General features: G+C 35.0%; 1 protein-coding gene across 9 annotated transcripts in view; it reads left to right on the plus strand.

The window, feature by feature from the left end:
• Eya1 (EYA transcriptional coactivator and phosphatase 1) overlaps positions 1-17615 on the plus strand; it is a 313994-nt gene that overhangs the window by 149200 nt on the left and 147179 nt on the right. For 5 of the 9 annotated variants that reach the window (XM_047552207.1, XM_047552224.1, XM_047552216.1 and 2 more), the window contains one exon: positions 17234-17283. The exons of 1 other annotated variant lie outside the window; for it this stretch is intronic. In XM_047552207.1, the coding sequence (XP_047408163.1) occupies positions 17234-17283 (50 nt within the window). Of the gene's footprint in view, positions 1-11786; positions 12086-17233; positions 17284-17615 lie in introns of those variants that run through there. 3 more of the 9 variants (XM_047552275.1, XM_047552259.1, XM_047552241.1) reach the window with 3 other exon arrangements.

Raw genomic sequence — 17615 nt, forward strand, 5'->3', positions numbered from 1 at the left:
GGAATTTTTTTGGATCTTCTAAATATAGAATCATGTCTTCGGCAATAGTGATAGTTTGAGTTCTTCTTTACCTATTTGTTTACCTTTAATTTCTTTCTTCTGTCTAATTGCTCTGGCTAGAGTTTCAAGGACAATGTTGAATAAAAGTGGTGAAAGAGGGCATCCTTGTCTTGTTCCAGGTTTTAAAAGGAACGCTTTCAATTTTTTTCTGTTTAGAATTATGTTGACCTTGGGTTTAGCATATATGGCTTTTACAATGCTGTGGTATGTTCCTACCTTCCCTAGTTTTTCTTCATGTTTTGAACATGAAGGGGGACTGTATTTTGTTAAATGCTTTTTCTGCATCTGTAGAGTATTATATGATTCTTGTTTGTAAGTCTATTGGTGTGATGAATTACGTTTCTTATTTTCCATATGTTGAACCAACCTTTTATCCCTGGGATGAACCCCACTTGATTATGTTGCACTATTTTTTAAATATGTTTTTGTATGTGATTTGTCAGGATTTTATTGAGAATTTTTGCATCTGTGTTCATATTATAACGGTTTTTTGGATTTTTTTGGTCACATTTTTAGTGTTTTCTAACTGTAAGGTCTTACCATCTATAAATAGGGATAATTTTAGCTCTGTCTTCCTCATTTGGATACCTTTTTTTTCTTGTTTGATTATTTGTGTTAGTATTTCCAGTACTATGTTGGACAGACAGAAGGAGAAGAAGCATTCTTAGAGAAAAAAACTGTTAGTTTTTCCCCAGTGATATGTAACTGTACATCAATGTTATGGTAACTCTAGACTTTTCATAGATGGTCTTTATTATGTGAGAAAGTCAAATGTTCTTCCTGTACTTATTGAGATGATTATGCATTTTTAATAATTTTATTGGTTCTTTTTAGTTATACATGACATTAGAATTAATTTTGATATAATTATACAATCATAATATGTATCTTATTCTAATTCAGCTAATGTGCTGTATCACAATGATTGATTTGGAATGTTAGATCAACCTTACATTCTAGGGATAAATCCACTTGGTCATGGTATGTAAGTCTTTTGATGTGACGTTGAATTGTTTACTTCTTCCTTTTAATAATTCAATTTCATGCTCTCTCCTGTTCATTTAACTCTCTTCTCCATTTGTTCAGATGTATCAGTCCATTCTGTCAGTTCCATTCATCTCCATGAAAACTTTCCTGGAACCTTTTGACTTTCTCCAATCTGGAGAGAAAGCTATCATCCTAGAGCTTCCTTTTCCTACCCTCACTGGGAATTATTCTCATCTCTGTCCTATTTGGAGGAATTATTTTATAAAGGAGATTTACTCCCTAATTTTCATGAAACCTATTCTCTATTAGCTTCTTGAGAAGGGATACTTTGGAAGTGAATTTTTTTGAATTCACATGTCTGAAAATGTCCTTAATTTAATTCAAATGTTTAATTTTTCTACTTGTTATAAAGTTTTGGTAGGGTACAAAATTTTTGATTGATTTTTTTTCCTTAAGAAACTTGAATCCATTACTCTTTTACTTTCTAGAAACACAGGGTCCAGTTAAAAATTTTTAAGTCATGGCCCATGCTTTATGCATGATCTGTTTTTTCTCTGTAAAAAGGAGACCACCTTTTTCCCCAGTGTTCTGCACATTTTAGTAATAGCCATTGCTGTGGATCTATTTCGATTCATTTTGTTGAGTACTCACTGAGTTTTTCAATCTGAAAACTTATGTCTGAGAAGATATTTTAAAACCATTTGTCTAAATTTCTTCCTAAAGCTCCAGTTATTTGGATGTTGGACTACCAAGACTGCAACTTCTCATTTTCCTGTATTGTCTTTATTTTCTCTCCTGTTTTCCATTTTTTCTTGCTCTCTTTTCTGGGAAACTGCCTCAATTTTATTTTCCAAACCATATTGAATTTCACATTTCTGTTATCTTACTTTTTATTTCCAAGGGTTCTATTTTGTTCTTGGATGTTCTTCTTAAAATTTTTATTATTATTATTTCCCTATCTTTCATGGATGAAGTATCTTCTCTTATTCCTCTGGGGATATTTGTGAGAGTTTATTTTATTTTACTGACATTTGCTTTTGTCTGATTTCTGCTTTCTGCAAGTGGCTTTTCTCACTTGATTTCTACATTTCTTGGAAGAGTCTTTTCTCAGACTCCTAATAATGCTTTTTATGGTTCATATTTCAGAATGGGGCACTTTAAGCTTGGTTGATGGATAAGGAGTTGCTGACCATGGTTTTTACTTTAGGTGATTATTTTGAGTGGAAGACCCCCAGGTATAATATCTCAGACTTTTCTTTTTGAATGCATCAGAGTTCTTAGTGAAGTTGGTTAGGCACTGACCTGGATGAGCTAGATCTAGCTGACAGTGTTCTAGGAACCCTGCATGGGAAAAGGTAATGGTGGGAGGGTGTGCAGGTGGCTGTCCTGGGGTTCAGTGTGTGAATGTGTTTCTATGTGCCTGTTGCCAATATCACATTCCCTTCCTCAACACACTCCAAGGCTTCTCCTTCATTCCAATCTACTTGTTGCATTACCTATGTGGAGGAGGAGAGTGGATCTACGTGCTTCTCACACTGATTTGTACCCAATCTTCTTTTTTTTAGTTGTATTTTTACTATCACTTACAGAAGTACCTGGTACAACCTCATCTAAAGACATGGTAGGGGGAGGTAGGGGTGGTATATACTAAGTTGTTTTTCATTTTTTCTCACTGTCATTTTAGAGACCACTTTCTCAGAACTGCCAAATCAGTCACTAAGGATCCGGCTTTTTTTTCTTTTTTTCTTTTTCTAATTTGTTACTGTTTTCACATTGCCTGCCCTCTTTGTCCTTAATGACTTATGCTTTTAAAAAAATCACTTTACTGGTACTTTAGTGGGGTTCTAGAAAAAGAAAAATAAATACTTATGTTTAGCCATTAATTTATACTCTTCTGTACACTCATGATAACCTAAATTCCTTAATGACACAAATTTTGTCTGCCTTGTTGACTGCTTCATTTGGCATTCCCAGTACATGGCAGATACTAGATGCTTAATAAATATTTCCTGAATGATTGATTGTTGGTTGGCAGACCAACTAACTAACTTGATGGTTACCCAAAACACTTTTGAATACCCAAATGTAGCAAAGTTTGAAAAATGTCAGCATTGTTCATACATCTACAAAGAGGAATTTCTGTAAGATAGACATAAAGTTCCCTTAAGGACACTTTCATTATGCTGTGCATCCTTTAAAAATTGTTTATAATTTTTTTTGAATGTTTTGGTTGGGAATGCTGAAGGGAAATACAAACTGATATTTAAAAAACAGTACTTAACTAGTTATAGCTAAAGTATAATGTGTGGTACCTTTTATTTTATTTCCTTTTTAATTTGTTCTTTTTAGTTCTACATGACAGTAGAATGTATCTTGACATATTGTACATACCTGGAGTGTAACTTCCCATTTTGGTGGTTGTACATGATGTGGAGTTACACTGGTCATGTATTCACATATGAACATATTAAAGTTATGTCTGATTCATTCCTGTCTTTTCCATTTCCATTCCCCCTTCATTCCCCCGTCCCCCTGTCCAACCTGGTGAACCTTACACCTCAGCCTCCTCCTATTGTGAGTCAGCATGTGTGGTAGCTTTTAAAAACTATTGAACCTTAGCTTTTTATTCAATTTTCCTGTGTAACTCAAGTACATAACATTGAATACAGTGATTTCAGGTATGTTTTGTTGTTGTTGTTGTTGTTGTTTGTTTGTTTTGGTACCAGGGATTGAACTCAGGGTCACTCGACCACTGAGCCACATCCCCAGCCCTCTTTTATATTTTATTTAGAGACAGGTTCTCACTGAGTTGCTTAGTGCTGTGCTTTTGCTGAGGCTGGCTTTGAGCTTGGGATCCTCCTGCCTCAGCCTCCCAGGCCACTAGGATTACCCGTGTAGACCACCACACCAGGCTCAGGTCTGTTTTAATTTCTTAATTTTCTTGGAGTTTGGTTGTTCCCTGTGGGCAGGATGGTAAATTCCTAGCACAGTTCCAATGACTTACTTGTTCCTTAAAAGTGTTTACTTTATGTCTTTTTATTTTTACAGACTGCATTTTGATTCATTGTACACAAATGGGATACAGCTTTCCATTTGTCTGGTTTTGCATGATGTAGATCCATACCATTCATGTAATCATACATGTGCGTAGGGTAATGATGTCTGTCTCATTCCACACCATCTTTCATTATGTTTTTGAAAATGAGAATGAATGATGATAATACCCTAGTCAATTCAGTTTTAGAATTTCCATGGGGGGGGAGATAAAACAATGTGAAGAAGGAAAAAAAGAAAAAATGGAAGGAAAGGAAATTCAGAGAAATCATTTTTCTTTCACAAACTAGGGCCATGTTCCATCAAGTACCCTAGTGTGCATGTATTAATTAATTTAAGCAGCATTTACTGAGACCCTACTTAAGTTTACTGAGTTGCGTTTAACTCTGAACTCACCACGCCCTATCTGGGCATTCATTCTCCCACTCATTTAATTAAATGACTTGACATTCAGTTTGCTGTTGTTATTTTACTGTCCATGTGAGCTTTACCAGAGCAGTAAACACTCTTTCTCATATCATTTTGATAAGGGGACCTAACCTTACGTCTATCTTATAGTTAGCCAGTTTATAGATTATCAATTGAGAGGATAAGTAAATGATAACAAAATCACAGAAAAAATGTCAAAGCCAGATTAGAGCTAATGTGAATCTCCAGTGTATTATTTTAATCTAGTATGTACCCTTGACTATAGATAGATGTTAATAATTCTATAGATTTAAAGAAAAGAATAGCTTAAAATAGTGATAGACATAAAATCCAAGAATACTGAAAGATAGAATAGGAAATCAGGCTCGTCATATGCTGCTTCAAAAAGATGTTACTTTGAAATGTCCCAATTTTATTTTCTTTTTCATGTTTAAGTCATTCTTAAGTTGGTAATGGGCATGATTTGGGGAAATCTAAATTTTAACCTACAGGTGTAATTTCTCCTCTTTAATAGTCTTTATAATTAATCATGATTGAATCTGTTTGGGAGGAGTTAGACCATCCATATATGTTTTTATTTTTACCTGTCTCAGATCTGATTCCTCATAAAAAACACAGCAATACCAGATGGCACTATCTATTTTTAATGTTGAAAATCTGTGTATCTAAAATTATTCTCTTTGTCCCTTAGAATTTCTAAGCCAAAGGTCTTCATTCTTTTAAAAAGGCCTGGAATCCTTGGGCAGTGTTCTGATTATTGTCATGAATAACTTCTCTCTTGTCCTGCTCTGTTTTGGTCCCGTCCTTCCTTCACTTCCTTTAGCCCTCTGCATCCACTCTGGCTGGAGGGGGAGGATTGTCCTCCCAGGCAAGGACAGGAAGGAAAGTGAAGAGCCATCCCAGGAGGCCCAAGCTAATGGGGGCTTTGCGGATCTTTCAGCAGGGCTTGTCAATGAGAATCATGCAGTAGAGGGCTCCTCCACGGGCACTCTGACCTCTTAGTAAACTATTTGTTTTTCCTTGTATTGATTAAAAAAAAAAAAAAAGCCACCGGACAGTAACTCCCTATCAACCAGGGCATTGTTTTTAAGAATCTTACAATTTTAAATACTATAACTCATTAAAGCCCAGATCCCAATCTATCATGTATTCTGCAATTCAGTTAAACCAGAACACCAGTGATATTAAAACAGAGTCCCTGAAAGGAGCAGCAGATGCTTCCAGGCTTAGATTTTTTTTTAACAGTGTGAATCATAAATGTAAATAATCAGATAATACTCACTATATAAAACCACCTAAAGTAAGTGTTTTTGTTAATTATGAGCGTCTAAAGACTGAAATACATTTAATTTTAGTTACATGTTGGTGCTTGAAAGGTATGTTTTCTCGTTAAGTATTTGAACTGAAGCTATTGTTTTTCTTAGTAGGTAATGGGCCAGTCTACCCTTTTTTCCATGTGCCACAGCAGAGTAAAATAAAATTCAAGGCCCCAAGGCAACTTGATTGCTACAAGTATGAAGCTAGCTAAACTTTACAGTGGAGAGAAACCTCCAGGTTGTATACCTATTGATGTTGCTGAACAAAAACAGTAGAATAAGGGTGCTTCTGGTTGTGTTTCCAATAGCAATGTGATTGCAGTGCACTGGATTAAGTTACCGGTCCTTTGAATTGTGACCTTCTGTCTAGAACAGCTTTAAAGGTTACCCTTTTTCTCCCGATTTGGGAGGCAAGAGGGAGAAAAACTTAATGCTGCTTGAAGGAAGAAAAAAATTCTATAGGTTATTAGATTTGGGGATACCCCCCCCCACCTCCAAATGCATCTGGAAACTTGGAGTGTGCTTTGAATATAATTATTCTGTCAGTGAACAAATCAAGTGTTTACCGTATAGTAGTGTTTACTGTATGTAGTAAGATCAAAGTGTATCCCATGGTATAACTCAAGTCAAGGAAGGCAAAAGGGAAGAACTGATATTAACTGTGAAGCAAGTTATTTATGTCATTGCTTGGTGTAAACTCAGAACTTTAGGCTCTCCTTTGAGTATAAAGAAAAAGTTTGGGATATTATTATCCCTGCTTTAGGAATATAATTCACCTTTTCCTATAAATCATGAGTAAAACAACATTAATTCTGATTTGATAATTTCAGTTTAAGGATTCCTCACATTTCTTTTTTGTATTGACTATTTAATGTACTTTTATTTTTGAGTCTGTAAACTAATTTGCAATGCATTTATGAATAATCAGATATTGTATAGTGATTATGTCTATTCCACATTAATATATATAAGCTTGATATATATCGATATATAGATATATCATTTTGATGTATATTTATCTCTCCATCTGTCTATAGTTAACATATCTCATTTCAGTAGATCACACACCTTTTTGTACTTACTATCTTGGATATTCCTTGCTCCAAAATCATGGTACAACCAGGGGTCATTAATGTCCCAGTGCTCCATCTGCTGTTTATAAGTGACCCTCATGGTGCTAGAAAAAATGAGACAGATTCCAGAACAAACAATATAGTTGGGGAAATAAACACCCATATTTTTAAAAAGTAGATCAAATGCCTAGGACAGTGTCTGGCATACAGTAAGCACTTAATAAATGCTTAAATGCCTAGCACAGTGCCTGGCACATAGTAAGTACTTAATAAATGCACTTAATAGATGACTTTCCTTTCTCCATGAGCTATTCATCGTATCTGAAGAATTTAAAAACTGTGAACTCAGCTGTCATGAAACCTGGAAAACACAAAGTGAATTTCCAGATCCTCTTACATATTCTGGGAGGTGCTGACAAGATTGGTTTTACCCATGGCTTGGAGAAAAAAAGCAAAAATCTTGAAGAGAAGACAACCTGGGTTTTCTAGGTTGCTTCATGCCAACAGAAATCCCTTTTCAGTGTGAGAAGGCAAAACAGCTTATTGCTGAGATTAAACATATGCTTCCAAGACCAATTATTTACATATTTTTGACAGAAAAAGAAAAACTAACTGTGTTTGCCATTTTGGAAAATCAGTTGATTCTTAAATAGAAAACCTGTTGTGTCATATTTTTCTTAAGGTCCTTACACCATCTCATGCCCCTTTTTGAAAAATTTGTCCCTGCTCTTATCATCATTATTAGTTTCAAGAAGTGCTACTCACAGTTTCTATTAAGAATAATAATTTTTTTAAAAAACATCCTAGAGGCAGTCATTACTACATAGGATAACAAGTTCTCCACCCTACATAAATAAATGGTTATGATTCATATGTTATAACCAATGTACTTATTAGGAGGTCAGGAAATAGGTTCTATTTTCATTTGTGCTGTATAAAGATCATAATATTTATGAAAATAACTTTCCATAGTACAGTTAATAGTAATTGCCTCCTTAAATTTACTGTTAAAAGCTATTCATGTTGGAGTTTGAATGGAAAGCATTTAGCAAAATACAGGTAGACATTTGGTTTGGTGGATTTAATATCATTCTTAAAATAAATAGAGGATGTTTTACTTGGTCGCGTTTCAACAGAAGGGTACAGAGAGCAGGATCCTCCTTGTAGTTCTCATGCCAGTGGAGAAAGTGCAGGTCATGAAAATGGGCATTCCAAAGGCAGCAGGTAGCCAAATCTCAGCCACCCAGGACAGTTCCAAAGGTTCCAGAAAGAAGCCACAAATGTAGTAAGATGGCATGGACCACAAGAAAAAGAAACTCATCAGGTAGCAGAAGGACTGCAAGTACAGTGTTGTGGAATACTTCACTTACTATTCTACTTTGAGTAGTCACATTGCAAAATGTCGTGTCTTTCCAGATATGAGTTTTAATAATGTAAAAGAAATAATGACTAAGATTTAGTTTTTGGAGAGAAAGCATCTGTCTAGAAGTTCTAATTATACTTTGCAGCTTGCTCTACCACTATTCTTGAAAAATAATCATCTCAGAAAAATTTTAGGAGCTGAGAAATTTAGTAAACAGTTGGACCAGGTCATAGCATTCATACTTATTCCGAAAATTATTTCATGATATATACAAATAGAAGAAAAATATATCTTGACTAAAAACTTCACAACGATTTACCAATGTTATTGTCCTTCCTGGAATGGAAAATGGAAAGAATCACATTGTATTTTATCCTTTGTTTTCTCAGCGTATTTGTTATGTTTAATTTGGTTAGTCAATGGTTCATTCAAGTAGTTTTAGAAAAGCTCCAAGTTACCTTTGAGATTGCTCTGGTGAGTCCATTATATCTGTCCTTTTTTAAAAAAAATCAGGACATTTGTTTATTTTTGTGATTATGCCTTTATTTAGAATTGTCTTCTAATCTAAAAGTACTGAAAACTTCTATCAAAATTGCAGACTTCTAGATAACCATGCAGGTATCCAGGCAACAGTTGGCTCTGTCAGATAAAACCTGCTAGGAGGTACGAATAAGAAAAATCTTCGTGTCTTATTGAGGGTACTTGAACATTTCATTATGGTTGAATATTTCTAGTGTTTTCCTTTTCCAGATAAAATTATATGTATATTTTTGTTTTATCGGGGAAAAGGCATATCGGAAAATTAAAAGCTCTCATTCATATACTTACATGTTAAGATTTTTGCAGCAAGTATCAGATAGTAATGTTTCCTACTATTATCTAATTTTACTAATAGCAAACCTTTCTAAGTTCTCTTCAATCTGTATGAATGTGTTTAGGGAACAGTTTGAACCTTCAGAATATATCGTTATGTAATTATAGTTGGTGAAATTTCAAAATAGGAAGCTAACAGGATACTTAAAACTGGGTCTTAATAATGTCTTAAATTTGGATTATTTATCATAGAATAACTTATTTTTCTGGTTCATGTTGTATGTAATAGTGATTATTGTATATTTGACATTTAGTAGTAGTTACCAGACAAAATTTATAAGTAAACGCAAGACTGTTTTTAATTCATCTGATTTGTTTTAGCAAAAAGAACTACTTGAAAGTGGTCAATATGCACATACATATTACTTTTAGCCAGTGACTAAGCTCTTTGTCACATTATTATGAAGCATGAGCTATATCACATCAATTAGTGGTCACATTAAATTCATCATGCTTTTCATAATTTTCTTCATAATTACATGCATCATGTCTTTAATGGCATTTTGTTTGGTTATATAAATAAAAAATAATTGAATTTCAACATAAAAGCACGTGTAATATGATAAATTTATAAATAGACAACTAATTTGATGTAAAGGTGATATATTTTACATGATATTTCTGCTGTTTTGACTTCATGTTGTTTATGCATTCTGGATTTGCCAATATAATCTTTCATGAATCAGAAAAATAACATTATAGCCTTGTATATCTAAAATAATTTTTAGGCTACAGGAAGCATGGATACAATAGCTGAATGCAAGTTTCAAACAGGGTTTAATTCTCCAAGCAGCACCTCAAATTTTATATTTTATGGAGCTTAGTAATAAATCAGATTGCAGTCACTGTGTGGGTGTTTGATATCATAGATTGAATTAATGTAACACTACATTTTATCTGACAATACTAGAAACCTCCATTACAGACTCTATTTTGTTTTCTGCATAAATACTTTGGCATATTGAATAACTGATACTTCTAGTCCTGTAGGTGGTAACGTAATTCTATTTCTGCTGTGTATAGGAACAGATCCAATAGCAATCAACTGTTTTTTGATCTGGCTTCCCAAATATGGTAGATGCCCATGATTCCTTGCTGCTACTATGCAAAATGAAATCCTAGGTGAGTTTGCAGTTTAAGCTGTCTCTTAGGTTTGACAAAGTGTTCTTTTCTGAGGAATTTAGACAGGCATCCTTGGCAAGAGGGGTAGAGAGGAGTAAAGTCTGTATTGAATTTTGGTCATTAGAAGCTTTTCATTTTGTTTTGTTTGCATCAAAATGGTGCTTTCATTTACAAATTAGCAAAGTAAAGACTGTGCCTATCTGCTTTATTAATTGTTGATCATTTAAAATTTTACTGTGATTTTTAAAGATGGTTTTCATACCAAGGTGAGAGCCTAAAAAAAGACTCTTTGATTTTTTAATAAAAATTCCAAACACAGAAGAGTATTATAGTGACTAAATGGTTTTAAGAAATAGTCAATGGGTATAAAGATTTTATTTTAGAGTGCAAATCAATTATGATGAGTAACTAGTATCAGAATAAGCATTTTTATTTGAACTATGGTATAGGACTGGTCAATTAAAATATAATCATTAGTCCACATAAGTGATGCCTTCTTCAAATATTTGGGATCAACATAATGATTATGTCACTGATCTTATAAATGAAGTCATTTATCTGCATAAAGCATGATATCTTAACTGAAGCTCAACTCTCTAAGGTAATCCTAAGAGCTTATCATACATAGATTCTGAGTTGTTTTTTTTTTTGTTGTTTGTTTGTTTTGTTTTTTAAGAACGGTCTGTAAAGAAAGTTCTAGGTGAAATGAGTCATTTCTCAAAAATAATTTAAAAATATGAACCTGAAATACTGTCTGGTTTGTATCCAAAGAATTTTCATTGAAGACTTGCCATCCTAGAAATCCTTGCAGAATCATGAGTCAGGCTTTCATTGTTAAAGTGATAATAGCTTACACGTTTGCTTTTTCTCTCCCCACTTCGTGGAATCAGCCATTCCACTTTTTATCTTCGCCAGACCTGTTAGTAGGTAGGCACATTAGGAGGGGAAGAAAAAAAAAAAATCTGAAAAGTATCGATTCCCCAAGTTTCAGGGCCTGAAAAAAAGTTTTGGAAAAGTGTAAAAGATAACGTGTAACTAACTACTCCCCAAAGATCTTAATTGGGAGCTACTGCGGCAGGAGATGTGCGTGTGTTGACAGTGTCTCACAGAAGTTATTCTCACACAGCTGTTTATTCAGATAGCGTGGGGCGCGTTCATTTACATAATAAATTTTTTTTTTTTTTTTTTAAGCAGCTAGGTTGAGTCAGACAGAGCAGTGTTCCTTTCAATTGTTGCGTTTAAACCAATAAGGTTAGGACAAGAGAATAGCTGTGGTTTGCGTTGCAAAAACAAAAAAAAAAAAGCCCCGAGGCTTCATGGGCAGACCTACAAGGCTGCGCAAACAAATCGAGGGATGAGATTCTGCTGTTTCTTTGTCTAGAGTTCTCAGATGCTATCTGCGGCTGCTGTTCGGTGGGGAAAGAGCGCAGGGCGCAAAGCTGTTACCCAACAGAACGGTGGGAGCTGATGGCTCCGAGTTTGGGGCGAGGTAGAAACTCTCCAGTGCCACTTCCGACTGTAAGCCTTCCTGTTGCCGTCCACTGTGGCGCGGTTCTTCCTGGGGCCAGGGTTTTCGCTCAGTCGCTCGGCAGCCCGAGCCTGCAGCAGCGCCCGGGCGCCTTCCCTCGCAGCAGGGCTTTCCCCGGCACCCGCGCTCCGCTTCCACGAGCGCCGCGGCTCCGCTGAGAGCGCCGCGGAGCCCTCGCGCGTCCCTCCCCGGAGCAAAACTATGTCAGGAATGGAGGCTTGCTAAACCAGAAAACGCGGAGGAGCACATTAAACGGGTGGATGCGGCAGATGTAAGTGCTGTAAGTACAAGCTGACTGTTTGAAAAATTGTGGTGACTGACAACAGCTGTCCTGTGGGCAAAGCCCGAGATAGCAGGAGCGCTTTTATTATTGTTTTGATTTGTTTTAAAAGAAAAACATTATGGCATGTGGAAAATGATGACACTTTGTGCCTAATACTTTAACAGCCACAGGGTTCCATCGTAAAAGTATAATTCTCAACCCCCAAATTATCTGAGCAGATAGGATCATTAAGAGATAATTACAAATTAATTGCTAACAATGATTTGTGCTATCTCTGTAAATAAGTATACAAGGCCATAGTCCTGTAAGCAGATTACTTCGAATGTCTTCTGAATTGCTGCACAAACCTCAAATATTGTGTGAGATTTGAGTGAGGTATATATATCCATCCACTATAATACATAGATGACTTTTCCTATGCAGTACAAGTTAATATGAAAAAATGAGAGAGGTTTAACCTTTGAATGGACAACAGACAACAATTGATATCTGCTGTTCAAAGAATCCTTTTGCTTCAATAAACAAATTTCCCAAACCTTACATTAAACAGGCTCATCTTCAAAAGGTGATTACAATAAACATTTGCCCAATTAATGTATTTGTCATAGATTGGCACTTTTTATGACTTGAATAGACACTGGAGTTAAACATTTAGATTCTTAAACTTTTAAATTATCGTTTAAAATGTTTGCCATTCAAAATCAGTATATGAATTGCTAATGACTCGGGGTCTTGTATTTCTTTGGGGGGAGTGTTTTGAACACATTTAAGCATAGCATTTGCAAGAATTCACCAAATTCAGAGCTGTCATTGAATTTAGACAAGCATTTTTGTTTCATTTTTCAAAATAGCAAGGGGTACAAAAATTTGGTACTTAAGTATATAGCGTAGTTTTATAGATTTGGGGTTGGTTTTATAATCTTTCTTTCAGAGTAGGTTTTATTTTATACTGGTGTGAGTCTTTGCCCTCCTGCTTGGGACTTGAGGACATGCACCCATGAATAGCCCTGCTTTTGTATGATCAAACATTTGATATTTGACTTTCTCGATCTTAAATTCTCCTAAGGCCCAAAGTGTTCACTAAGTGAGCAAGCAACCATGGATTTTCAATCTCTGAAAATTCTTCACGGTGACAGACATAGAAGCCTAATTGAGCCACTAGTCACTTTTAGAGTGCCAAATGGAAGTCAACTGCTATGTGAGTTTCACAGACATGATAAATGATTTTCTCAAAAGAAAATTTCCATTTGAGTGGGGAAATCTATTTCAAAAGAATACAGTGGAAGGAAAAATTTGCAGTGCAAATAAAGTTACTTTTATTTAAGCAGATATCAAAAGCATTTCACTTAACATTTTCAATAATCGCTATTTTTGAAAAATAATCCTTTAAAGCTATAGATAAAATGCTGTGATTTAAATACTTGTTTTTGGTTTCATAAGGACTCTCATTTTCTTTAAACCAGATTCTGCAAAAAGTAATATAGGATATTTAAGTAATCGGTAGGGCATTAAAGCATTTACTTTATGGAGATTTTGATAAAGAAGAAAATATATTGTTGACATTTAAAAAACTTGTTTCTTCCTGCAAGTTCATTTCAGTTTTAGGGTTAGGTTTTTCTTTTAAAAATTGAGGTTTTCATTACAACCTGACACTACAGTTGGAAATATTGATTGAGGAGACATTTTAGCAGGAATATATTCTGTTTAAAAAACAGAATTATGGCTAAAGTACGTTTTTCCCCCATAAAATGCATTCTTATTAGAAAATTGTCATTGTCTTTCAAATTTGGGCGTACTCAGGTTGATCTGTGGTTGGACAAAACTAGCTCGCCTGCCAACTCTATTTATTTAGATAAGTTCAGTACTTTCACTTTGAAAATTTCTTTTCAGTTTGAAAAAAAAAGTTTTAAATTATAGTCATTTTATAAAAATTGCTTCTAGCAAGCAAAAAAGCCTATGGAAAACCCATAATTTGGACAAGTACCTACATTTTATTTGCTGTGTGATGCTGAGATTTAGAATCCCTTTCCATTTACAGTTTACTTTTCACAGAACATTATTAACTTTTTGGCTTCATACATGATCTTCTGTCAGATGCTTTTGATTTGTAATTTAGCAAAGTATAATAAACAGTGCAAAAGTCATGAATTTTGCTCTGCATCCTGAGCTCTGTGGTAGGGAAAATGTGATAAAATGTGTACCTTAAGTCTTGTTTGATGATCTCTCAAAGCAAGTTTGCCTTCTGGAAATAATTTCTGGGGCTGAAGAGCATGGTATTAACAGATTTAATGTGGCTCTTCAATGGATTGGAGAAGTACTATGTGAGGTTTAACAAAATGAGAGAGACAAATTGAACATCAACAAAAGTTACATCTGTGAAGAATTATAAATTTAATTAGAAAAAAAGGCAAACTTAAAAGACCTCATTAACTAATCAGAAGTCAAAGTTACTAGTTGAGGATCTTTGAATTTAAATTCTAAGGAGTTCTGCTATCTTTTCTCTTTGTATTTTCACAACTCTGTCAGTGTGCTACTATGTGTATTCTGTACAAAGAGTTTTTAAAAGCATTAAAGTGAATATGACTTCACTGTAATGTAAGATGGCTCTTTATAATGGAATGGGAAATATTTCTACACTCATAGAAGTATTTGAATTAAAAATACCAGATTAGGAGATGACAAGAAATATTAAGTTTATGAGTGTAAAGCAGAAAATGTGAGCTTACTGAATGCTTACCAGCACTTCTGTGGAAATCATGAAATATTTCTTTTCTCTTTTGACGAAAATATCCCTAGTTAATTATTTTTGAAACACATTGTGGTTTGAGACCTTTATGATACAGAAATGTCTGTAGACACTGTTAAACATGAGAGAAAATCAACACCAATCAGAAATAGGTGTTCTTTTTAGATAAGTCATTATAAGAGTATGTTTCCTTACTGAACTGTAATCTTGTACTACACATAAAAAACTAAAAGCATGTGAAGTGTAGCATTTTGTAAACTGTAACTAATTTTGCTCACATCTGTGTCTAATTGTTGTCTGCATTCGCATTCTTGAGAGTAGATTTATTTTTCCTGGACCACGATGTGGATTCAGCTGACCAGCCTAAGTGAGGATTAGTTGTTTTAAAGTTATTTTGATTAAAGAGTCATTTTTAAATACAGTAACACACAACACATGGTTTAAATAATCCTTGAGACGCAAAAGAATATATCTGAAGTATATTTAATGAAATGAAGATCATGGCTATGGACTTTCAAAAATTGTAATGCATGAAAGTACAGTAGAGACTGGGTTGCACCGGCATAAAAGAAATATGTTGTGAAATGCAATTTTTTCAATGAGGAAATCTGTTAGAACAATTCTTGAAGTTTTTTTTATTCTTATTTATTTATTTATTAACAACTGCTTGACTTTTAAATTTAGATGACAGGTTAAACCTCAAATATAACCAAAATTCCGAAGTACACAGTGAAACTAAAATTTTATTTCCAAGATTATGCTTTCTAGCTAATGTTAAAATGGAAATGGATTTTAACATTTAACAGAAAGTGTGCTTTACATACTCTCACATAATTAAACCAAGAGAGTTCTTAAAACTAAGTTCTCACCTATAATTTATTCCAGGTGTATTAAAGGGGGGGCGCTGGCGGGGGAGAAAAAGGGAATTTATCCTTGAGGTATATTGTTCCAGTTTTTGAAGGCAACCATTTAATCTTGTGTGGGTACATTTAATTTTAACAAAATTGCAGAAATCTGTTATCAGAGAATGGCACATCTGCAGGCATTAACATGCCATTTCTACTTAACACTCGAGCATCTTTTAAAAAATTGCTTTTTGTCTTGTACATATTCTAGAAACCCTACAGAGAAATTTCACATAATGCTATACTGAGACATTTAGACCTTAATATGCTTTATTCTTGCTAGCAAGATAGTGTTTTAATTTCATAAATCATAATTTAAAAAATAACAGGACTCAACAGAAGATGTTTGGTTGGGTAACTTTAATGTCATTTGAGATGCTTCAGCTCTCATCTTTGTTCTGTGGCCCTAATTGATGTCAGTTCAGGTTGAATGAAAATGCACATCAAAGATTTGGAATTCTGAGCCCTTTTAAATATTATGCAGAATGCTCTTTCCTGCCTGCCTGAGTTGTTAGCCTGAGCTAGGAAGCCAGCAGCAGCCTAGCTCACCTGAGCTCACCTGCTGGCAGTTAGAGCTGCCTCTGGCAGTAGGGCAGTGACTACTAAAGCCAGCACAGTAGTGAAGTTGCTTAGTGAAGTCCCCAAATACAGATTCATCTAGAAACAAAAGAGACTAAAGTGCTGGCTTAACTGGGACGTTAAATTGGCAATTCAACTACCATTCTCTTTTTCAGTCTAAAAGACAGGAAATTAGCCGCCCCCGCCCTCACCCCCCCAAAAAAATCTGACTACTTTGGTATGTTCAGGGCAGAGCCGCATAAGCACTCATTGACTTTTTAATTTGGAATGGGTAAACAAGCACATTGTTCAGTGATGTGACTTTGGGTAAGAAAATTTGCTTTTGCCATTTATCCTTAATCCTGCATTGCCTGAAAGGTGCCTAGGAGCTGTTTTAGTAAATGTTAAATGACAAATAGTAAATGCAGGAGCAAATCATGATAAGAGTAAGAAACTGTCAGGAGTCAAAGGGGTGGGCGGGAACTCTGTTTCAGTTGGTGATAACAGAGGTTGAAAGAGGTTCTGAGGATGCTGGGGGGATTATTGCTTGAACTGCTGCTGCTGAACACACTCATTTTGTTAATAGCTATTTTTTTCCAAGCACCTTTTCCAAGCTGCCTGGGCAAGGCTGCTTTGCATGTTGATTGGGGGAGGGGTAATCCCGTTTGCAGCTGTCATAGGCCAGTGATGAATCACTATCCCGTCATTTGGCTGCCTTCCCCCCTGACAAGGGGAGGAGGAGGATAGACCTGCAGGAGGAAACAACAGTTGAGACCTCAACTTAAAGACAATATGCCTTTCACTGCAGCAGTATCCTCCTTTTTCTCTTTTGGTTAAAAGAGAGCATTGTCGGTCTCAGCCATGTGCTCTGTATAATTAAGAGCTGACACTGAAGCGCAGTAACAACAGCTTCTAATTTTTTACCCCTGACCACAGGTGCAAACATCTCAAACCAGTTCAGATGTTGCTGTTTCCTCAAGTTGCAGGTAAGGATATTGTTGATATTTGACATTTTTGTAGATTACCTTTCTGTGACCCAGACCTATTTTTGTCTAGTATTTCTTAATTATTTCTATTAATAGCAACAGCCTCAGTTGGCAATTACTTAACAATTTATGTGTGTGTGCCTATTAAAAAAAAAGTCTAAGTATGTAGGACAGGAATAGAAGCCTTGGTTTGAAAATGATTATGGGATATACTTTCTGGTGTTAGGAAAACTGAATGTGGAATGGGAATTAGGAAAGAAAAACTGAATTGAAATCATTTCCAGTTTGAATTCAGAAGACCTGAGGAAGTAAAGACTTATTGCAGAAGTAAA

This window comes from Sciurus carolinensis, chromosome 1, assembly GCF_902686445.1.
Source record: "Sciurus carolinensis chromosome 1, mSciCar1.2, whole genome shotgun sequence".
NCBI classification, from domain to species: Eukaryota; Metazoa; Chordata; class Mammalia; order Rodentia; family Sciuridae; genus Sciurus; species Sciurus carolinensis.